The sequence below is a fragment of the Dermacentor albipictus genome, chromosome 3 (assembly GCF_038994185.2).
Source record: "Dermacentor albipictus isolate Rhodes 1998 colony chromosome 3, USDA_Dalb.pri_finalv2, whole genome shotgun sequence".
Taxonomy (NCBI): Eukaryota; Metazoa; Arthropoda; class Arachnida; order Ixodida; family Ixodidae; genus Dermacentor; species Dermacentor albipictus.
In genome coordinates, this window is record NC_091823.1 from 148931812 (window position 1) to 148954565 (window position 22754).

The 22754-nt window shown below is 51.2% G+C and overlaps 1 protein-coding gene across 1 annotated transcript in view; it reads right to left on the minus strand.

Annotated features, from left to right (window-relative positions):
- Nucleotides 1-22754, minus strand: part of LOC135896685 (uncharacterized) — a 193349-nt gene that overhangs the window by 142829 nt on the left and 27766 nt on the right. The window contains exons 2-4 of the mRNA XM_065425172.1: nucleotides 22265-22291; nucleotides 21548-21580; nucleotides 544-570 (exon numbers count right to left, since the gene is read on the minus strand). Coding sequence (XP_065281244.1) covers nucleotides 544-570; nucleotides 21548-21580; nucleotides 22265-22291 — 87 coding nt within the window. The remainder of the gene's footprint in view (nucleotides 1-543; nucleotides 571-21547; nucleotides 21581-22264; nucleotides 22292-22754) is intronic.

Below are 22754 nucleotides of genomic sequence, written 5' to 3' on the forward strand. Positions count from 1 at the left end.
AAACGTGAACGAGCGACCCGCATATCAGCTTGTGTTACAAAGGAAAATCATGTGATTCGCGTTGAAAAAGTTCCTTCGTCCGTCTTACTACATCGGTGAGCGTTTTTTGCTTTAGACACTTCTTTTAAGTATCGGTGCCTAATTGGGGCGCAAGCAGAAATCCGGGGCGCATTCTGTATGCAGCACTTGAAGTAATTTTTGAAAATGAGAACTATGATAAAAGGAGGTGATGAGAAAGAAGGCGCGTTTGTTTCACAGTTTGAAGAACAACATGCATGCCACTGTCGAAGCTCTTTCGCATGGCGCCACGCTATTAACTTTTTCTGCACAGTGTTCACATTGCTCAAATATTTTCCCCTCTCTATATTACAGTAGAGCACGCCAGCTCATTGCTCAATGACTCATTGCGTATCCTCTGGTCTCATCCAAACGCTACAAATGACAGAACTAGCGAAGGGCTAAAGGAACGTTGAACAACGATTATTCTCACTTTTATATACGAACACCACAGATAAGTGAGCACTTCCAGTGTCGTGCACCTACCATTCGGAGCCCGGTAAGGGGTTCTCTCTGAAAAGAAGAAAAAAATACGTTAATGACGCAAGATGCGTTCGAACAACAGATAACTACACCGTGTATATAGATTATTATTTCCGCGTTTTAAAGACGCAAGAATGTTTAGCTCAAAGAACTCTATAGCTATGGTTGTTACCCATAAAATTTATCAAAAGTATGCTGCCTATATTATCTCGCTGTTCTGGCCTTGCCAAAGTGGATGTCCAGCGAAGGTGTTGAAAAGCACGAAGATAGCTGTTGAAGGAGCTATGCAATGCCTTATAATGTAATGGTGGCGACAATCGCTTTGTGGTCGCTATGAAACACCGTGATGGGACAAGAATAAGATCAAGGAGAATCTGTACCACGCGGTTGGTTGATTTGGGTTGTTGAAGCATGCGAGTCAAATGTTGTCATGACAAACGACAGGAGCCAGTCCTTCTGGGGTTTGGGAATTTCAGCATGAAAGTCCCCAACAATCAGGAACATTCGGGTCCTACCTGGCTTGGCGCTTGCGCTGAGCCTCCTGGGAACGAAGTTCATTTTTTTACCAGCACTCCGGTGCTATACGCATTGCTTTTTCTTTTCACTTTACCGCTCCTTGTATTCTCGCTAGCCCTTGGGATTCCTAACTCCCCTTGCCTACCCATAGCAGTGCCGTAAAATAAATGAAAACAGTGGCTAGGTTGGTTTTTATTTTCATATGAAAGGTTAGTGATGTCACTGTATAGACGCGGCAGCTTGCGCAGCAGCAATATATACCGGAAAACGCATGCCGCTGATCCGAGTACGCCAGCTTCAGATGTGGTCTGTATTCCAGGTACATGGCATCGGGGATGCAAATTCAGGATGTCACCCTGGCATTCATAGTGGGAATCCCCACAGCTGATATGAGCAAGTAGCAAGTAAATAAACATCGTCCTATGCGCAGGCTTTTCCGCACTAGTACTCCACTGCTCGCGTGCGAGTAGGGCCGTCATTGGTTCGGAAGCGGCGCTGGCGCGCTGCCGCTGCGATGAAATTCCATATTGCCCAAACCTCGCCGCTCGCGCCGCTAGTGCCGCCGCCGCCGCCGCTCGAAGCAGGTTTCTGCGTCACGGCGGCAGGAATCGCGAGCATTTTCGCTTGCATGTGAAACAGGCTTAAGAGAAATGACCACTAACAGTGGCAAGCGTTCGTATACAGTGTACCGTCGTTTTCGAGAAGCGCTGTTTGTATCTGTGCATGGCCTACCATCCGTTAGTACTTAGGACAAGTTCACAGGACATCTTCGTGCGAGTGCAGTCCGCCACCCAAGCGGCTAATACTAAGATCCCGGAGCAGAGCGTCGAGCGTCCGGCGTTGAGATTCCGACCTCGATAGGTCTAACGAGACGTGTCGGCTTAGAAAAGACGGGGTTGTTGCTAATGTGTTATGTAGGCTCGGCTATGTTTGTCACGAGACCCAAGACAGCACCCTGTCTTCTAACGTCTTATTATGTTGGCGCTCCTGTACAGTAAGCTCAGTCTTGAAGGGATGCGTCGTGTGCGTGTGAGTGATTTTTAGGAAGGGTGAAGAGATAAGTGCAGCGCCGTAACTGACTCAGGCGAGGTCACCTCAACAGCATTGCACGAGGAACGGGAAGTGGGCCGCAAAAGAAGCGAGAGAAATAGATAGCCGAGCGGGGAGAAAGGAAGAAGGCGGCAAGTAAAAAAAAAGACATATAGTAGCGAAGCGGTTGCGGGTATAGCCGCGCTCTGAGGTTTGTTGTGTCACAGAATTCAATCACTGCCGAAAATGCCGGCTTGATGATGGTACTGTGAACATAAGGGAAGAGTTGGCATTGCAGGGTGTTGGATGGCAGGCCGCATCGGCAGTAGGAGGTGTACAGAGCCTCCATATCGGTCCCGAAAGCTGGGCAATGAAGCAGAAAATGCTCCAGTGTCTCCACTGGCTACCCCATGTGTGGTAGCTGTTTCCGCTGTTACCACATATGGGGGCTGCCTGCTCCCGTGAGACTGTGTGCGCGCGCTGCTGTTGTGTAGCAGCCGATGCGTAAGCCGAGAAGGAAGGTGCAGTCAGTCCGAGAGAGGCCCGCACGCGGGAGCAGGCACAGGGGCGTTCCCGTCGCGACGCTCTGGTCGGGGTTTTTGCGCAGTCAGGCTGCGCAGAACTGCCATTTTCACCGCGTACCGTCACCAAGTGGGTGAGGGTGAAGCGCTCACCGTGTGCCGCCTTGGTGGCCTTGGCGGGGGAGTCAGCCTCCTCATTGCCTGGCAATCCGATGTGTGCGGGTACCCACTAGAGCGCCAGGTCGCAGCCCTGATTGACGATGTGCCGCAGTTTGCAGCCCGCTCGAACAACAAGGGGCACTCCGGTGTAGTCTCTGGCCAGCATGCAGAGCGCCGCACGAAAGTCAGTGAGGATAGCCGCTGACGCAATGTCCCCATGTTCTACAAGAAGGTAGGCAGCGAGGTCGATGGCGGCGAGCTCGGTCACCGTTGACGACGCGGCAAAGCGGAGTTGGCACTGGCGCATCTCCAAGATGTCCGGTGCCGTGCAAGCTGCAGCACCGGACCCGTCCAGCGCCACCGTGCACATCGATGTACACGAGCAGGCGGCCTGCCAGTCGCTCGCGCAGTACGAGTCGGTCTCCTGTCTCATGGCGCACATAGCCGTTTGGCGCTTTCATGCTACGCCAGGCACCGCGGTGTTCACGTCGAGTGGACTAGAGTAGTACGGGAGGTAGACGAGCTGCGGCGACGACCCGATGAGCTATGAGAACTCGGTGGCGGCAGAGAGTGGAGTCTGCAGACGAGCCGCTCGCACTGTGGTGAATGCTGCAGGCGCTCAATGTGGTGGAGCGCGTGTTTTCGTGCACGAAGTGATGGTGGCCAGTTGCCCACTTCCTCGAGTGTCGCCCCGATTTGAGAGGAGCGAGGCAGGCCATATAGTTCTCGCACAGCAGTACGCTGCGCTATGTCAGTAGCGTTCCAGTTCGCAGCTCGAGCGTTGGTGATGGGGAGGGCGTAGAGTGCACTCAATGTGGCCAGAGTTGTACACTCGCATGGCGAGTTGCGGCGTGCATCCGTGTCCACGCGCGAGAAGAGAGCGCGCGGCGCTGGCGACTTCGATTGCCTGCAGATGTGGGAGACGGCCGCATTGAAGTTGACGCGGCAGTGGATCTGCACGCCGAGGTAACGGACGCTCTTGCGCCACGTGGGAGAGCAACGGCACAGAGTCAGCGGTGGCATTTCGAGACGCGCTCGCCTGTCTCGTGGGTGTACCAGCAGTGCCTCTGTTTTGGTCGCTGACAGCTGAAGGCCGATGCTTCCCATGTACTGATCCACAGCGTCGATCGCAATTCGAACAGACTCGCGCACCTGGTAGCCGACTTTAGTAGGGCCAGACGCAAAGATGGCGATGTCGTCAGCGTAGATGACCACCCGTAATTCGTGCGACATCGCTTTTGGGATGTAGTCCGGAAGTCGCGCGAGGACAAGATGAAATAAAAAAATGGCTGTGGCTTAGGTAAGGTTAAGCCCAGGATGCGAAGCATACTAGCCTTTATTTTAGTTGTTGAACCACTGTTTAGCCTGGTGAACTGCTGTTGCTTGGCTATGGTTGTGGTTGTTCGGCTAGACGAAGAAACAACTCATGCGTTACTCTGCTTCGCCTTCAAGAGTGGAACGCGACAGCGTTCCCGTCGACCCGCCAAGGGGTGTAAGACAATGGGCTACAGGGCAGCGACTACGCGCCCCGCATTGGACGCGGTGAGCGTCGAGCAAAGCAGCGTTCGGCGCGGCAACGAAATGTGCGCCTGAGCAAGAGACGCACGCCTTAGAAACAGCTCGTTTCTAAGGCAACACCGCATTCACTAGATGCGCTTTTGTACCGCTTTGAAGCATCGTACTCGTGGCTCAGTGGTAGCGTCTCCGTCCCACACTCCGGAGACCCTGGTTCGATTCCCACCCAGCCCGTCTGGCAAGAGTTGAGCCAAAGCCACTTCTCCTCTGTCGTGACGTCACGGTGTCACGTGGTTTCATGGCAACACCGCCGTGCCTGAGGAGCTGGGTTGAGCTCTCGTAATATGCTTCGCATAAAAGGGCCTTATAACACTGCCCCGCGGAACACCAGAAAACACACTACGCGTCTGGCTGAGCGCACCTCCAACCCGCACTTGAAGCGTGCGGTCAGACAAGAAGGCTCGGATGTAGTCGAGTAGCCGGTCGGTGATGCCGAGCTCGTGCAGCGCACTGACGATCGCAGGATGCGGCAAGCCATCGAAGGCACTCTGTACAACAAGCAGGACGAGGAAGCCGGCCTCGTGACGACCCACCGCGTGCTTGAGCGTAGCGACATCGGCCAGGGCGTCAGCCGTTGCGCGCAACCGGCGGAAGCCGCTCTGCTCGGGAGCGAATGCATCGAGCGCCGTAGCAATCTACTCCAGACGATGAAGTGCCATGGCCTCGAGCGTCTTACCGGCAAGAGACGTGAGTGAAACCGGGCGGTAGGAGCTGGCGCTGCTTCGGGGTTTGCCATTCTTGAGGAGAGGCACCACGGTTGCTTCTTTCCACTCGGGAGGGACGGCGCAGGTGCGCCAGACGCGGTTGTACACCTCCAACAGCGATGTGAGCTGCTCGTCGTCGATATTTCGCAGCGTCTGGTAGGTGATTCCATCCGCGCCCGGCGCAGAACGTCGCCTCCGAGCGTCGAGCACGATGCGAAGCTCGCTCAAGGTGAAGTCCCGCGTGCACATCGCCTTCACCTGCTGCAGAATTCCGTTCATCGGGAAGTAGCGCAGCGGCGCGAGGAGAGCGGCTTTTTTGTGCTCAGGAAGGTCGAAAACTAGGCCATGCGGCGGAAGCGACGGCGTTGGCTGTGCAAAGGCGGCGGCGAACGCGTCGGCGAGCTGCTCTGCGCTGAAGCCCTGTACGACCACGATGCAAAGCGCACGAGAGTGAGCGATCTTTGGTCGAAGGAGGGCGCCGAGAATGCGCCATGGGCGCGACCTGTTGCGGGCATCGTCGAGCGACACACACAGACTCCTCCAGGTCTGCTTGCGCCGCTGCCTGGCACGACGGTGGCACGCCGCGTCAAGGCGATTGTAGAGAGTGAAGGGACGCGCACCGTACCATACTGCACATTTGCTAGCGTTTAACGTATATAAGGCAAGAAACGCTATTCCAAACTGCCCGTTTAGAATACCATTTCGGTTAGCACAGGTTCCCAGTATTCCTACAATGGCAAGTGCCAAAAGTAGACTTGCTCTCCAACTTGTATGTTGTCACGACCGCGAAGTTCTAATTCACAGTGACTGCCGCTAAGAAATCCGTAACCCTAAAATTTCGATATTTTCCGTCCCAACCCAAACCTAATGGAGTTCGCACTGCCCCATCTGTTACGAATTGCTGAAAAAATATATATCAAGTGCTTTCTCCCAGGCAGCTGTTATTAAAGCGTATATGATTATTCGCCTAGACTTCAGCCATTTCGAGAATGTTCGTTCATCCGTCCGGGTCGGTCGGTCGGTCGGTCCTTCGGTCGGCCGACCCAGTGGCCGAAGTAGTCTACCTGCTTGGCCTACTAGGTATGTGCTCCTTTCATTCCTAATGATGCCAGGAAACCAAGCCTGAGGTCACCAACGCTCAGATATATAATCAGTAGCGTGCACAGTGTTCTCGCACACCTTGTGGGATGTACCGTAGCACTGAGGTGTTTCTTGTATAATGTAAGGGAGTACATTGTAAAAGAGAGAGGTGCATGGTTGAGCACATGCATTCTAAGTTCATCAACATAAATTACGTCATGAAAGCCTCTTCAAGCATTCGTACCTGCTTTATCAGAAGCCTACTTCACCATGAATGTACCGGCGGCATTTTCTAATGTCACCAAATTTTAAGAAATAAACCAATGTGAACTTTCATGACATCATTGTTATCATTTGAGAGACTCAATGGTAACCTCCGGATACAGAGGAAGTTGAGCAGTTGTGTGCGTAATCCGCAATACTACGTTAATTAAAAATAATTGAGCTTGAGTGGCTAAAGCATATGAGTAGTTTGCATCCCGTCTTCGAGGTTGTGTTGCTAATCGAATATATGGTTATTAAACAAGCCCCTGTAAGACGTAAGAACAAATATTTTCCAATTAGGCTTTCTCAGAAAGCGTAATTGACGCGGAAGAACATCGCCGCCCTGACCGCTTCCAGTCTTTTATGATATGGTCATCAATGATACGACTCCGTGAGCACGTTCCTTGCGGCCAGACGACTTTGGATCTTCACGTTGTTTTAAAGCGAAAGCTTCACTACGCAAGCTAGCGAGCCTATGGGCTCGTCGCGCCGTACGCTGTGTGCAAGCAGCCGTATGCCGTATACCATATGCCGTGGGCGACGAACGACCTTGAGCCGCTGTTGCCTAGCAACGTCGCAGCCGCGCTCCAACAGGTGGCGCTGCCATCGACGCCGCTGCCGTCGCCGCTAGCTGCACCAGATGTGCTCCGCTGGGGTAGAGGGAGCGGAGGTGTTGCCTCATGGGGTATATATATATATAGGATAGGAATAAACTTTATTTGTCCAGCAGTTGTTGATGTTGGTGCCCGGGGCTAGGCTGCCAGTGGTCCATCGCCCGAGGAAGATCTTTCGAGATCCTCGGCAATGGCCCTGGCCCGCTGGACGGCCCACTCCTGGTCTTCGGGTGCCTCGCTGAGGAGGGCGGCTTGCCATCTCTCAGCGAGGCGCCCCGCTTCAGAGGGTTCCGCTGTTGCATTCCCCCTTCCTCTTTGTCCTTGTTCCACGTGGCGTTGGCATTCCCAAAGCACATGGGCCATATCAGCCCGTTCGTGCTCGCACCACGGGCAGCCGGGCGACGGGTGCAGCGCGGGCCACAGGCGGTGCAGGTGGTAGGGGTTGGTGAAAGTGCCCGTCTGCAACCGTCTCAGGTCGACCGCCTGGGACCTGTCTAGACGCCCGTGGGGTTGTGGATATTTTCTTCTTTCTTTCCGATAGTGACCAATCACCTCTCTGTACGTTGCCGGAAACTCCCTGGCATCGCAGTCGGCGTCCGCGTGATCCCCAGCTCCGTCCGCCGCGATTTGTGTTGTATTGGTAACGACAGCGGCCACGCCAGACGGGGTGGCAGCCACCGTCGCCGTCACTCCTCCGCTGGGGTCCCGCACAACAACGGCAGCGGCTGCCCTCTGGGTGACTACGTCGCGGCGGGTAAGCTGCCTCGCGCCGAGGTGGGCGCGCTCGTTGTGGTTGGGTGGAGTGTCGTTGCGTCTTCGGCCGTTAGCAATGTTGGTGTCATTGTTGCTGTTACTGCCAAGCTCCCCGACGTGCGCGGGGAACCACTTGAGGGACTTGCTTGTAATGGTGCCGGATCCGAAGTCCCCGGCCCGGGCGTTGAGCATGCGCGCCACATCCGCGGACACCCAACCTTTGATGTAATTCCGAATCGCTGATTTGGAGTCGCTGATAATCAGGTTATCCTCCGCACCTCCGTGGAGTACCGCGAGGGCTATGGCCATCTCTTCCGCTGCTTCGGCCGACGGCAGCCTCGCGGATGCCGTGACTCGGATCAGTCCCTTTGTATCTATGACTGCCATGGAAAAGGCGGGCGCCGCCGCCGTCGGTCGGCCGTGTCGATGTTGCCGTTGTTGCTGCTGCCGTTGTTGTCGTAGTAGCAGTAGGGGTGGTGGTGCTGGTAACTGCGGCTCGCCTCGCACATTCCCTTGTAGCTGCGGTGGTGGTCGACGTTCCTCGTCGCCATCAGATTCACCGACTGGCCGCGGGTACCTGGCTGCATCGACGAAGAGGACGCCTTCTTCTCTTCCATGCTTCTCGAGGATTGCTACCGCCCTGCGTATACGTCTTTGCACGTCATGCACCGGGTGCATATTCTTCGGCATGTTTTCCGTCTGTATGGCGTCCCTGACTTCCGGTAGCAGTGATTCTTTCAGTCCACGCGCCTCGTGATATCGAATCCCGAGCAAGTCCAGGATTCGTCTTCCCGTTACGGTGCTCGACAGCCTCTCCAGCTGCGCGATTCTCTGCGCCTCGGCGATCTCCTCGAGCGTGTTGTGTACGCCCAACTCGAGGAGCCTGTGGGTTGGCGTGTACTGGGGTACTCCCAGGGCGGTCTTGAACGCCCTGCGGATCGCCACGTTCAGCTTGTCGGTTTCGCTCCTGTTCCAGTCGGCGTATGCGTCGACGTACGCTATGTGGCTCAGCGCGTACGCCTGTATCGGCCTCGTAACGTTATGTTCCTTCATTCCTTTTTTCTTGTTCGCGACCCGCCTCACGAGGTGTGTGGCGGCGGCCATTTTCTTCTGCAGTCGGGCAACCAGCTCGCGGTTGGCACCGTTCTCTTCCAGCCACAGGCCGAGCACTCGCAACTTGGACACTGTCGGTATTCGGGTCCCCTCCCTCGTCGTGACGCGGACGCCCAAACGACGAGCGTCTAGCATGGCCTGCGGAAGGGGTGCTTTCTTGCGCGGCCTGTGGAGCAGGATCTCCGACTTGTCGGGTGAGCAGACGAGTCCCGTGTCTTCGAGGTGCCGCTCCACCTCCCGGACGGCCCGCTGTAGTCGGTCTTGCATTTCGCCGACGCTCGTGTTCTCCGTGGTCCACACCGTCACGTCATCTGCGTATATGGTATGATTGATGCCCTCTATCGCCTCAAGACGCTCCGGCAGGCCGATCATGACGAGGTTGAAAAGCATGGGGGAGAGTACGGAGCCCTGCGGCGTTCCCGCATCACCCATTCGGACCATTTGTGGTGGGGCCCCGTCGATCTTGACTGTCGCCTCGCGCCCATTCAGGAAGCTGCTGACATATCGGTGGAACCTCGCCCCGAGATCGAGTCGGCTGATCTTGTCCAGTATGGCCATGTGCTTCACAGTGTCGAAGGCGCTCTTGAGGTCTAGCCCGAGTAGGGCGCGCACGTGCGTGCTCGGAGCGTTCATGACCTGTTCCTTGATCGGCAGCATGGCGTGCGTTGAAAGGCCCTTCCGGAAACCGATGATGTGGGTGCCGAAGGCGTCCTGTTTCTCGAGCAGCGTCATCACACTGTTAAGGCAGGCATGCTCCATCACTTTCCCGACGCAGGACGTGAGGGAGATCGGCCTCATGTTTCGGACCTCCAGCGGTTTGCCCGGCTTTGGTATCAGTATAACGTCCGCGGTCTTCCACTCTTGCGGAATTCGGCCCTCCTTCCAGCACGCGTTGATGTACTCGCAGAGCTTCTCGATGGCGTCGTCGTTCAGGTTCCTCAGGATTTTGTTGGTGATCCTGTCAGGACCGGGCGCCGAGTTGGTCTTCAGTAGCTGGAGGACCGTTCTAATTTCCTGCACGGAAAGGTCCGCGTCCAGCTCCTCGTTGGGAGCCCCGCAGTACTCTGGGTGACTCTGCCCTTCCGGGCGTGCGAGGTGCGTCTGCACAATCTCTTCCGCGAAGGCCTCTGGCTCGTCCTTGTACTTGTGTCGCAGCTTGGCCATCTCTGTACGGGTCGCCGTTCTGGTGCTTGCCAGGTCGAGCAGGTGCCTGAGAATCTTCCAGGTGCGTCCAACGCTCATGTTCCCGTTCATCGTGTCGCGCAGCTCTTGCCATTCTTGCTCGCACAGGCGGGTGCAATGCGTCTCGATCTCCCGGTTTATTTCGGCGATCTTCTTGCGTATCTTCCTGTTGAGTTTTTGCCTACTCGCTCTCCGTTGCATGGATTTCTTGGCCGCAACAAGATGTGCCAGCTGGCTGTCCACTCTGGACCGTTGGGGAGCGCCGTCGCCCACGGCTCCGCGGGATCTGTCTGCCTCTTCTTTGGGTGGTTCTTGTCGCCAGTCCGTCCATTCGACCTCATCGGTGGCTTTCTCTACGTCCGCGAGTAGTACTCTGCACCATTCGCTGATGTCTTCGATCGGGCCCTCCTTCCTGTATTGCTCTCTATTTTTCCGGAATCTGTCCCAGTCTACGATTCTCGCCTTTCGGCAGACGCCCTCCTCGTTTTCATCCTCTCCCACGGTCAAGCACAGGATCCTGTGGTCACTCCCCAGGTCCTCGAAGGAGTTCGACCAAGTGACCACGCCCGCGCCTGAACAGACGGAGAGGTCGGGGGACGTGTCGCGGCACACTCCCTGTCCGATCCTGGTGTGCGAAGCAGGTTCGTTGAGTACAGCCAGGCCGAGCTCGTCCATCAGTCCGGCTAGCCTCTTCCCTTTCGGCGAGTCGGCTCCGTATCCCCATTGCGTGTGCGGCGCATTGAAGTCTCCACATATCAGCAAGGGACTGGAGGCGGCCTTGGCCATCGCTTCGCGAAAGAGGGCGTCGAAAGTGTGAGTGCGGTATCTTTGCGAGGGGGAGCTATATACGTTGAGCACGAAAGGGCCGGTTTTCCTACATCCAATACTCGGCACGACTTCGATCAGTACATGGTCTATGTCTGACTCTTCGTGGAGCACGAGTTCGTGTTCGATGAAGGCCGTCCCGCGCTTAACCAGGGTGCACACCCTGACGTCCCTTCCCATGGATTCGTAGGGGGGACCGCAGGTCACATAACCCGGAAGCTGGGCCCGGTCGAAAGGTTCTTGCAAGGCAATCACGACAGGAAGTTTGTTATTGGCAAGCGTTTTCATGTATTGTACCATCGTTGCATTTTTGTTTTTGAAGCCCCTGCAATTCCACTGCCAGACTATGCGTCTGTTGTCGGACTTGCGGGATACAGCCATGATTGTTATGCAGAGGTGTTGGGGGGACGCAATTGTCCATGCGTCCCTCCTGCCCCGGTGTGGGTGATGTTGGCGTTGTTGTCGCTGGCGAGGATGGCCGGTGCGTTTACCACTTGTGACGATGGTACCCCGGCCCTTCCAGGCAGGTGGTGGTGATATTGCTGTTGCTTCAGCTGCTTCGTCTCGTGTTCCAGATCTTCGATTCGCTTATTCATGGCCGCGAGTTGGGTGTTGACCGCTGCGTACTGCGCGTTCCGTCCCGCGTCGGATTCGTTCAGCCTTGTCAGGAGTATGTCAAACATTCGCTCCGTCTTATCCGTCAGTTTGTTCACCATCTCTTCCATCGCGTCTATCTTTCTGGCTCCTGACCTGGGTCTCTTCAGTGCTTGTGCGTGGTCCAAAGCGTCTTCCGTAGGTGGCGTATCGCTTGTGCCCTTGCGCTTGGAGCCCGCCGCCGCTGGCACTTCTTCTTCGCCACAACACATGTCCATCTGGCCTACTTCGCCTCCTGTCACGGTCGCATCGCCTCGCTCGGCGGCCTCGCGGGAGGTGAAGGAGGAGATCCTCTCATGAGGGGATTCTCTCATGCCCTTCAAGATTTCGTTGAGCGTCTGTTGTAGCTCGTCTATTTTCCTCGCTGATTGTTCGTTCTGCTTTCTGGCCCTGCCCAGCTCTTCTCGAAGTTCCTTATTCTCTCGTCCATTTTCTCTATCCTCGACGCCAGGAGGGAGTCGGGGGCTTCCCTCGAGCTGCCAGAAAGTGGGGTGCTCTTTACAGAGTATGTATTTCTTTCCGCGACTATGTCGGACCATGTGACCTTGCGCGGCCCTGTCTGTATCTCGCCATGTGTGGCCCACACGCCGTCTGGCATGGGGCGGTTTCGGTTTCGGCTTCCACTCCAACTCCGGCTTCGACTTCTGTTCTTAGGTCTGTTACGACTTCGGCTACGTCTTCTTATCAGTGAGAGGGATGCGGATCTCGAGCAACTTCGGCCTTTTCCCTGCGCCATACTGTACCCCGATGGTGATAGGGTCCGCTGAGGGGTCTTTCCTTCTTCCAATGTGTGTTCCCTTTCTTCTCTGCTTCTCGCCTGCCACCTTCTCTCCTTCACTATGTGTGGCAACTTATATTTTGCATTGCACATTCGGTCGGCCGTGGGGTGCGCCTCGCCGCAGATCCGGGGCGTGCACTCGTGTTCGATGCTCGGGTTCTTCGATCCGCAGGCCGGGCATAGTTTGATCTCCGGTTTAGGGCATACGTCGGGTCGGTGGCCGAGCCTGCCGCACTCTTTGCAAAAGTCAATCCGTTTCCGATACAATGATACTCTTATCATGATGCTATTGAAGTAAGCCCATGTGGGGACTCTGTTTCCCTCATACAGCAATATCACGGTGGTTGTACTGCCGAGCCGCTTGGCGTATGTTAAAGAGGGGTTTCTCGAGTTCACCAGTGCATGCATGAGCTGGTCTTGCGTATACTTCAGGAGAATGTTGCGGATAATCCCTTTTGCCATTTGCTCGGGCGCCGAAACGTACGCGTTGGTCTCGTGCCTCTTTCCGTCGATCGTCAAAACCTTGATCTTAGCAATTTTCATAGCAGCTGTCTCGTCCGGTGTGCTTATCACCAGGATGTTTTGCATGAGATTGGGATATATATATATATATATATATATATATATATATATATATATATATATATATATATATATATATATATATATATATATATATATATATTTGCGCTTTGCCTCAGCGTATTCAGTAATGGAGAGCGCGCAAGAGACGCCAGAAGAACGCGCCGCACGACTAGAGAAGCGTCGTAACGAAGATGCGGCTAGAAGAAGTCGTGCCACCTCTCATAGTGACTCTTCAACTGCGGAAGAGACCGCTTTGGGTTCACGAGAGCGTCGGAATGAGACGCTCCGTAGACGTTACCTAGTCGTTACCTAGCCTAGTCATTACCTGAACAGTGTGTTTTGTCGCGTCTACACAATAGAGCTAAACCAAACGCTTAACTACAAGCGTAGCCATGCTGCTTTTGCTTTCGCAATTCAACGAGGGTTACCTAACCTAACCTAACCTAACCCACAGGCAATTTTTCCGAAGGTAAGCCGTTTAAAGTTGACATATCAACCTAGCAGCGAATGTGCGCTGCCGAAAGCATGCTTGTTCGCAGAAACGATGCTCGATTGAATGATAGTGCACATTTAGCAGGTCATTGCCCTCAAGACAGTGTGCTACCGCCGACGGAAGCAAAATAACAACGCTGAACCACATAGCAGCCTCTCACGGGGCTGTGCCGTTCAACGACGGGAATACTAACGTTACAGGCGCTTTATTTTAATGTTTTCATTTTCAGAAAAAGAGAGTGCTATCAATTCAGCTTTATTCATTCTTGTCCCGTAGATTGAAGTATGCGTTTAAATGATCTTCATGTTCTATTTGTTTCCCAGAATAGGCGTAAGCAGGAAAATGTTCGCTCACACCCACAACACACACACGCCCTCACACGCACACAAACACTCTCTCCCTTTCATGCAGACACACACACATTACGCGGGCACATACATCCATGCGAACAAAACACTCGCACACTTGTTCGCACGCGTGCACTCTGAAACACGAACACAGACGTTCGCATGCGTACACATGCACATGCGCTCATACATGCACCGCAAGCACGGAAGCGCACGCATGCATACAATAGCACGCACTTACACGCCCGCGCACACGCAACTATAGCATTGCGCACACATCCAGAATGCAAGCGCAAATACGGAAGCACACGTACGCGCACTCATACACCTGACGCGCATACAGTCATATGTAGGCACGCTCCCAAGACGTGCACGTGCATAACTGCTCTCTACCGCCTCGGCTGCCTCCCATAATCCTGTGCACCCGCCGTGGTTGCTCAGTGGCTATGGTGTTCGGCCGCTGAGCACGAGGTCGCGGGATCGAATCCCGGCCACGGCGGCCGCATTTCGATGGGGGCGAAATGCGAAAACACCCGTGTACTTAGATTAAGGTGCACGTTGAAGAACCGCAGGTGGTCGAAATTTCCGGAGTCCCCCACTATGGCGTGCCTCATAATCAGAAAGTGGTTTTGGCACGTAAAACCCCGTAATTTATATTTTTTATAATCCTTTGCGTACAAATAGACTGCATAACACTCCCTCTACCATTACCCTTCCAACGCCAGCTGTAATAAATTGCGTTACGTTTTAAATTTGCCGCTTTTTTATTTCTGTGTCCTCTGCAGAGCCACTATCAACATACAACTGGAGGGACACACCATCATTCCGTCTCAGAGCATTAAGGTATTGGGAATGGTTTTCCAGTGGGATCGCACCAATACGATATTACTTCAAAAGCTTAAGAATACAACAGCCCAAGTTGCCCACATGATCCGGCGAATAACAACAAGGACAAGAGGCATGGGGGAGGCGGACACGCTTCGTCTTGTCCAAGCTTTCGTCGTGTCTCGAATAATTTACGCTATTCCATACGCACTACTCAACGTGGCGGAACTAAAGAAAATCAACACAATGATCAGAAAGGCATATAAGCAGGTGATGGGCCTGCCGATCAGTACGTCCACAGAACGCCTACTACGACTAGGCGTGCACAACACGGCCGAGGAGCTGATCGAGGCATATTTATCCAGTCAGCGAACAAGGCTGGCGGTTATGGAAGCAGGGAGGTCCATTCTCTTGCGCCTGGGGCTCTCTGCCCCTCTGAGCCATCCGCCGCCTCAGACTGTGAGCTTACCCCATGCCATCCGGAGCAATAACACCGTACGTCCTCTACCTCGCAACATGCACCCACTGCACCACACAGAGCGAAGGGAGGCCGGCGCCCTGGCCATACACAAGCGATACGGGACTTTACCCTGTACAGCCTACACGGACGCTGCTTCTTACCCCAGACGCGCAGCCACAGCAGCCAGAGCAGCCACCGCAGTCGTCAACAAAGAACATCGCAGCAGCATTCCGCTCACACGAAGCAATCCCCTCCAAGCCGAGGAAGCGGCTCGCGCTCTCCCTAACAGAGGTTGAAGTCATAGTGACCGACTCCCAACAGGCATGCTGCAACTTTGCTAGCGGCAGAATTCATACCACTACGCTCCGGATCATCAATCAAAAGCCGCCAACGAGATCAGTCGTGATCATCTGGGCGCCAGCACATCAAGTTATTCCTGGCGACGAGGTCGCCAACCACGTGGCTCGAGATTTGACCCACCGAGCCGACGCTGAGGAATCTGAACCCGAGCGCATACACCCTCTAGTCTCGTACCAAGACATCACACAACACTACAAGCTAACCCGCAGAACATATGCTCCCCCACATAAGTCACTACCTAGAGAGCAAGAGCGATTCCTAATACATTCCCCCACCCAACCAGATATCACCTCATAGCCCCTACACAATTCTCTCCGCAATGCCGATTATGCGCAGAGCCCGGGTCCCTCAGGCACATAGTAGGGGGTTGCAGAGCGGCACCATTAAATCCTCCAAACCCTTTCCCCACTAACGAGCTTTGGGAGAGAGCCTTGGGCAGCTCCGACCTCGAGGATCAGCAACGACTGATTGCGAGGGCCCAGGATGCGGCCCGAGCTCGAGGCATTCTGGAATGAGGACGCCTCTCCAAAGCTGCATTCATCCAATATAAATATTTATTCTCTCTCTCTCCTCTGCCGGGAGGGTGCAAAACGATATGCTCCTATCGTGTAGCCTGCGCCGCTCATCCCTCCCCATCTATTGCTTGAACGCACCACCAATGTTCCACCTGTAAGTACCATTATTGTATATGTTGTTAGAAGGGGCTACCCTATCGCTGTAATCAGTTGAAACTTTTTCATGTTCAGAGGATATTCTTAAATATAACTTGTTTTTAACCTTTTTTCATTGAGTTACACTTGTGCATTGCCACGAAGTTGTTAATAAGAATGTCCACAATGTCTGGACATGATTCTTCAGTTCCTTCTCATGATCGTGGCCCCCGGCGAGTAATTGACCTAGGTAAACGTACGCCTTCGAAGACGCTAAAGGCTGACTGGCGATCCTGAACTCTTGTTCCTTTGCCAGGTTATTTAGCATTCTGTTTGGCTTCTGCATAATAATTTTCAACCCCAATCTTACACTTTCTCTCTTAGGGTCTCTATCATTTATGGCAGTTTGTACCCTGTGTTGCTCAACAGGACAATGTCATCTGCAAACCGAAGGTTGACTGAGATATTCGCTATTGATCCTCATTCCTAAGCCTGCCCAGCTTAATAGATTCAATGCTTCTTCCAAGCATGCAATCAATAGCTTTGCAGAGGCTGTGTCTCTTTGCCTGACACTCTCCTTTCAAGGTTTCTTTCTACATTTCTCGTCAACAACCAAGATAGCTGTAGAATCTAGATATTTTCCACAATATTCATGTATGCCTGATATACTCTTCGATTGCACAGCAAATCTTATCGTGACCAAACCAACCGGATTAGTGGTTCTCTCCTAAGCGCACTGGGTGATCAGGTTATTGCTACCACGAAAATTGTTTCCTTTGTTTAAGTAAGCCCATACTTTGATACCAGTAGACGTAAACCGCAAGAAAATATTAAAGCACCAAACACCATTACTGTACACCACATTTTCCTTTAACATCCTGCTCAAGAAGACTATTTGACATATTGTGTCTGGCCTAATTAGTTCTTTGGAGAAACATTTTCATATTTTATTTGGCATATACTTGCGCAATATGTGGAATGAATACAGCAATAAAGAAATCCTAGGCGATGTATTTAGTATGTTCTCAGTTAAAGGCTCGTATAAGTGCTACGTGATGCTGATCACCTAGTTTACTCCATTTAATAACTAAAAACAATGCACATCTGTCTGGGGTGCAGGTTTTCAAAATATATCGTCTATTCTTATAAGCTATCAAGCCGAATACCAAGTTCATTGTTTCAGCAGTGGTTCCTTGTTTGATAACAGAAAATCGTTGCATGTACGCAAATGCTTCATCAAATCTACACGATAGAGTAATACCCCTGTCAAGCGGGCAAGTTAAGTGCACTTACGGCGAGTGCACTCGGTTTTTAAGTGAACTTTCCCAAATCTTAACGTCGCAGCGGAGTGTACTCTCAGATGAGTGCACTCAAGTCGGAGTACGTTCACAGAACGCACTTTGCTGGCCGAGTGCTTAGCCTCACCGCCAACGGTTTGAAGGAGTGCCTAGCCTCGCCACCAACGCTTTCAACGACGCAAATAGTAACGCATAGAAAAAGCACACAAAAGTTCGTTTCAGTTATTGAGCAGCTTTTCAGAATATAATTTGTGTTTAGCGAGAAGCGAAACAGCACAATAAAGAAACGAATTTATCATGTACGCAACTAACGGCGCCAGAATGATGCGACACTGCGGCGCCGCCATGTTCATTCAGTTCGTGTTTATTTTGGTGTGAAAGCGTGCTGACCACGCCGGTCGTGCTTTGAGCCATGTGCGTGGCATTTTGCAGTGTAGCTAAATATCGAACTCACCGTCTTTGTTCATATATACTCGCTCATATTCTGTTCTAGCAGGAGCATGAGCATGCAGGACAGGCACGTACTCAGGATTTTTTTTTTTTGGGGGGGGGGGGGGGGCACCACCTCTATCATCATCATCATCATCATACTGTTTTATGCCCACTGCAGGACGAAGGCCTCTCCCTGCGATCTCCAATTACCCCTGTCCTGCGCCAACCGATTCCAACTAGCGCCCGCGAATGTCCTAATTTCATCGCTCCACCTAGTGTTTTGTCGTCCTCGATTTCGTTTTCTTTCTCTTGGTACCCATTCTGTAACCCTAATGGTCCAACGGTTATCTAACCGGCGCATTACATGACCTGCCCAGCTACATTTTTTGCTCTTCATGTCAATTAGAATATCGTCTATACCCGTTCGCTCTCTGATCCAAACCGCTCTCTTTCTCTCTCTTATCGTTATGCCTAGCAATCTTCGTTCGATCGCTCTTTGTGCGGTCCTTAACTTCCTCTCAAGTCTCTGCCTCATATGTCAGCTCTGGTAAAATGCACTGATTGCATGCACACCTTAATTTTCAATAATAATGGTGAGCTTCCAGTCAGGAGCTGGCAATGCCTGCCGTATGCGATCCAACTTATTTTTGTTCTTCTGTGGATTTCCTTCTCATGATCAGCGTTCCCTGTGATTAATTGACCTAAGTAAACGTACTCCTTCACAGTGTCTAGTGGCCGACTGGCGATCATGATCTCTTGTTCATTTGCCCGGCTATTTATCATTATCTTCATCTTCTGCATATTAATATTCAACCGCACTCTTACACTCTCTCCGTTAAGGTCTCCAATCATTTGTTGTAACTCGTCTGCATTGTTCTTGAATAGAACAATGTCATCAACAAACCGAAGGTTGCTGAGAGTTTTGCCGTCGATCTTTACTCCTAAGCCTTCCCACTTTATTGGCTTGAATTCTTCTAAGCATGCAGTGAATAGCTTTGGACAAATTGTGTCTCCATGTATGACCGCTTTCTCTATAGGTATCTCCCTGCTTTTCTTGTGTAGAATTAAGGTAGCTGTAGAACTTCTGTAGATATTCTTACGCGAAGGATGAGTCAGTAAGACGAGAAACTATTTACATATTATATTTACAACAACGGTTGCAGCGAAGACCGGTCAGATTCACAGCGCGAGCCCAGTTCGTTCTTCCTCCTCTTTCCTGGAGTGATGGCGCCCACGCGCCTCGTTCAAACAAACAAATACCACACGCATGTAGCAATATTTTCCAAGATTTTTACGTAAGCGTTCTGTACTCCTTGATTACGTAGTGCCTCTATGACTGCTGGTATCTCTATTGAATCAAATGCATTTTCGTAATCTATATAAGCCACATAGAGAGGGTTATTGTACTCTGCAAATTTCGCGATAATCTGATTGATGACATGGATGTGATCCATTGTAAAGTATCTCTTCCTGAAGCCAGCCTGTTCCCTTGGTTGACAAAATCAAGTGTTGCCCTTATTCTATTGGAGATTATTTTGGTAAATATTTTATATAATACTGGGAGCAAGCTAAGAGTCCTATAATTTTTCAATTCTTTAACGTTTCCTTTTTCGTGGATTAGTATAATGTCTGCATTCTTCCAGTTTTCTGCGACCATTGCAGTCGATAGACACTTCGTATAAAGAGCCGCCAGTTTTCCAAACATTATGTCGCCTCCATCTTTGATTAAATCGATTGTTATTCCACCTTCTCATCCCGCTCTTCATCGTTTCATGAATTGCAGGGCCCTTCCGACCTCATCGCTAGTTATAGGAATGTTTCTGTATCCTTTTCATTACTGTTTCTACGTGAGGTATCGTGACTCCTCTGGGTACTATATACAGGTCAGCTTAGAATTCTACCGCTGCTTTTACTATATCTTCGAGACTGCTGATGATATTATCCTTCTTATCTTTTAGTGCATACATCATGGTTTTTCCTATGCCAGGTTTCTTTTTTACTGATTTCAGGCTGCGTTAATTTTTTACGGCTTCTTTCTCATGTTATAGTTTCGAATATCAGTTATTTTCGCCTTCTTGATCAGTTTTGACAGTTCCGCGAATTGCGTAACGCTGTGCGGCCGCCAGTCCCATACAACCGCGTAGAGCGCAGGACTCTGCGATTCTAGACGTACTGCGCTCACCGCGAACGTTTAAAAAACACCCACATAAGCACAGCAGAGAAGTGGCTATGTGAGGCGGTTCGACCGATAACTGTAGAAGCGTCATTTAAAACAAGTAATTGTTCTCCACTTCCGGCGGCGTTTTCTCTACTTCCTTTCTAAATGGTATGTTGACCGATAAATATTCTCATAAACAACGGTTAGCTTTATTATTATTCGCTTTTGCTTGCAGTTTGGTTGTTGCCTTGGCTCTCTCCCTTAGTAGATCGCTTAATTTCTCAACTCCTTGCGATTTTTGTTTCCAGTTTCCAATTTGGCACGGAAAGTGCTATAGAATTAGGGAAAAACAGACGAGGTAACGGGCGACAGTCATCTTGCTTATGGGCTTAAGGGTTATTGCAGGGTTTCATGATGGACGTTCTTTCACATTATTTTATTTCCCGCCTTATATATCTAACCCATATCACGTGCATATGATTCCGGGCATCTGCCCGCGTTGCGGCGAGCCGTAATTCAAGGAAATAATGAAGCAAAGGGAAAAGCTAAACGCAATTGGCATTTTCTCCGCGCCCGCAACTCGTTCCATGAGAGTACAGACCAGCTGAGTAACAGCCGCATCCCTCTCCTGGTCCCAGGATCAGCCTAAACAAAGAAGGTTGAACTAACAAAGGCGACAGCTATGCGCGTGACGGTTGAATAGATGGTGACAACTGAACGCATCTCGAGTTAATCGCGTGGGTGCGGAATCTATGAGACAACTGTCCTTCACATTACAAGAGATGCCGATAACTACCGCCATCTAAAAGGAGTGAAAAAGGCAGCATAATGCTGACCGATGAACAGCTGCCAAGTCTCAACATTGATCTGGCGGCGCTTTAGGAATGTGTGAGGAGTGGTGGCGTGGGTGGGGAGGGGGGGGAGGGTATGCCACTTGATTTCGGGGGGCCCCCCCCCCCCTGGGTACGTGCCTGATGCAGGATGAACTGCCGCCTTGCCGCACGCCGCCATGTTGTTTTGGATGGGCTAGGCATTCGTCTTGGCCAGTATTGACTTGCAGCACACTTATAATAAAAACATCTTCGTTTTTTGTTGCGACAAATAGATGAAGTTTGTTTTTATATAGAATTCTACTTAAAACAATCGCTTTTTACCAGCTTTCTCTTGTTAATTTACATCTTTAAAAATGCTCTCTTAGTCTGTCGCCATTTTTTTTTTTTTACTGCGAGTGCACTCTTTTTTCCCGTTAAGAAGCGCGTTGCCTAAAGTGTGACTCAAGGTCCCAAAGTGCACTCCCCGTAAGTGCACTTAACTTGCCCGCTTGACAGGGGTTTAAGTCTACGCGGAACTTCTGGCACACTTACTGCGCTGCTCTTGAATAAAGAATATAGAATCCAGTATTCCTTGACCACAGTGCTCTACCTAGCGTCTTGATGCAGCGCCAACATCATTGCAATGTTAAACGTCTGTTTGTACTACAATGGCCCCGAAGGCTACACGTCACGGCCATAGCCACAATATCTACGTTTTATCGCCCTGCTGACGCGGTGCCCTTTAGCTCCTGTTGAAAGCATCCATTCCCTAATGGCACATTCGAATGTGCACATGCACCGGCACGGAGCACAAACTTACGGGTGCCGCTAGGTTGCGAAACCAAGAGCGGAGCTGAAAAAAGAAACAAGTGCACAGATCGGACAATGTTCTACGCTTGAAGAAATAATTATCACCTTCTCGCACTGCATATTGTAGTGAATAAAAAACGCGAAAGGGTCACTTGGATATCAGTATCTGTTAGAGAAAAATCATGTGATTCGCGTACAAAAAACTCCTGCGTCCGTCCTACTACATCGGTTGCGTTTCTTGGTTTCGACACTTCTTTTGGGTATCGGTGCCTAAATGTTGTGAAAGTAGAAATTCGGGTCGCATTGTGCATGTGGCACTTGAATTAATCTTGTAAACTGAAAAACGAAATGAAGGGGGGTGATGGCATACAAGGTGCGTTTTATTTTTCTACCGACAGCGCCCCGTAATTTTTGTTGTCGTAATAGTTAAAATGGCGCATTATGAAAAACCAGGTAAATGCCCCTGTAGAAGCTCGTTCGCATGGTGCCACACAACTCATTTTTTTTTGCACAGCTTTCACATTGCTTAAATATTTTTCATTTTCGATATTACCGTAAAGTAGGCTATCTTATTGCTCACAGACTGATTCGCAATCCTCTAGTCTCGAACAAATACTACGAATGACAGACCAAGTGAACGGCTAAAGGAACCCGGAACAATTATTATTTTCAGTTTTATATACGAACAGCACAGAATAAGTGAACACTTCCAGTGTCTTGTACCTACCACTCGGAGCCCGGTATGGGATCCTCCCTGAAAAGAAAAAAATATAAATGGCGTAAGACGCGATCAGGCAACAGATAACTATACTATGTAAGTAGAATATTACTTCCGAGTTTTAAAGTCACAAGAATATTTCGCTCATGCAACTCTGTAGCTATGGTTGTTACCCACAAAAGTTATCTAAAGTTTGCTGCCTATATTGTCTAACTATTCCGGCCTTGCAAAAGTGGTTGTCCAGCGACACCGTTGAAAACCAGCACAACTGGTGAAAGGGTTATGCAATGCTGTAATATCTTATGGTAGTGTCAATCGGTTTGTAGCAGATATGGGACACCGCGGTTGGTTCCGCTACCACTTTCGCTACATTCGAGGCCAAGAACAAATCCAAGCGCGACATGTGCCGCGCGTTTGGTTCATTGGCGTTGTTGTAGTAGGCCAGTCCAAAGTTGTTACTGACAAATGACAGAAACCAGTCATTCTCGGGTTTCGCAAC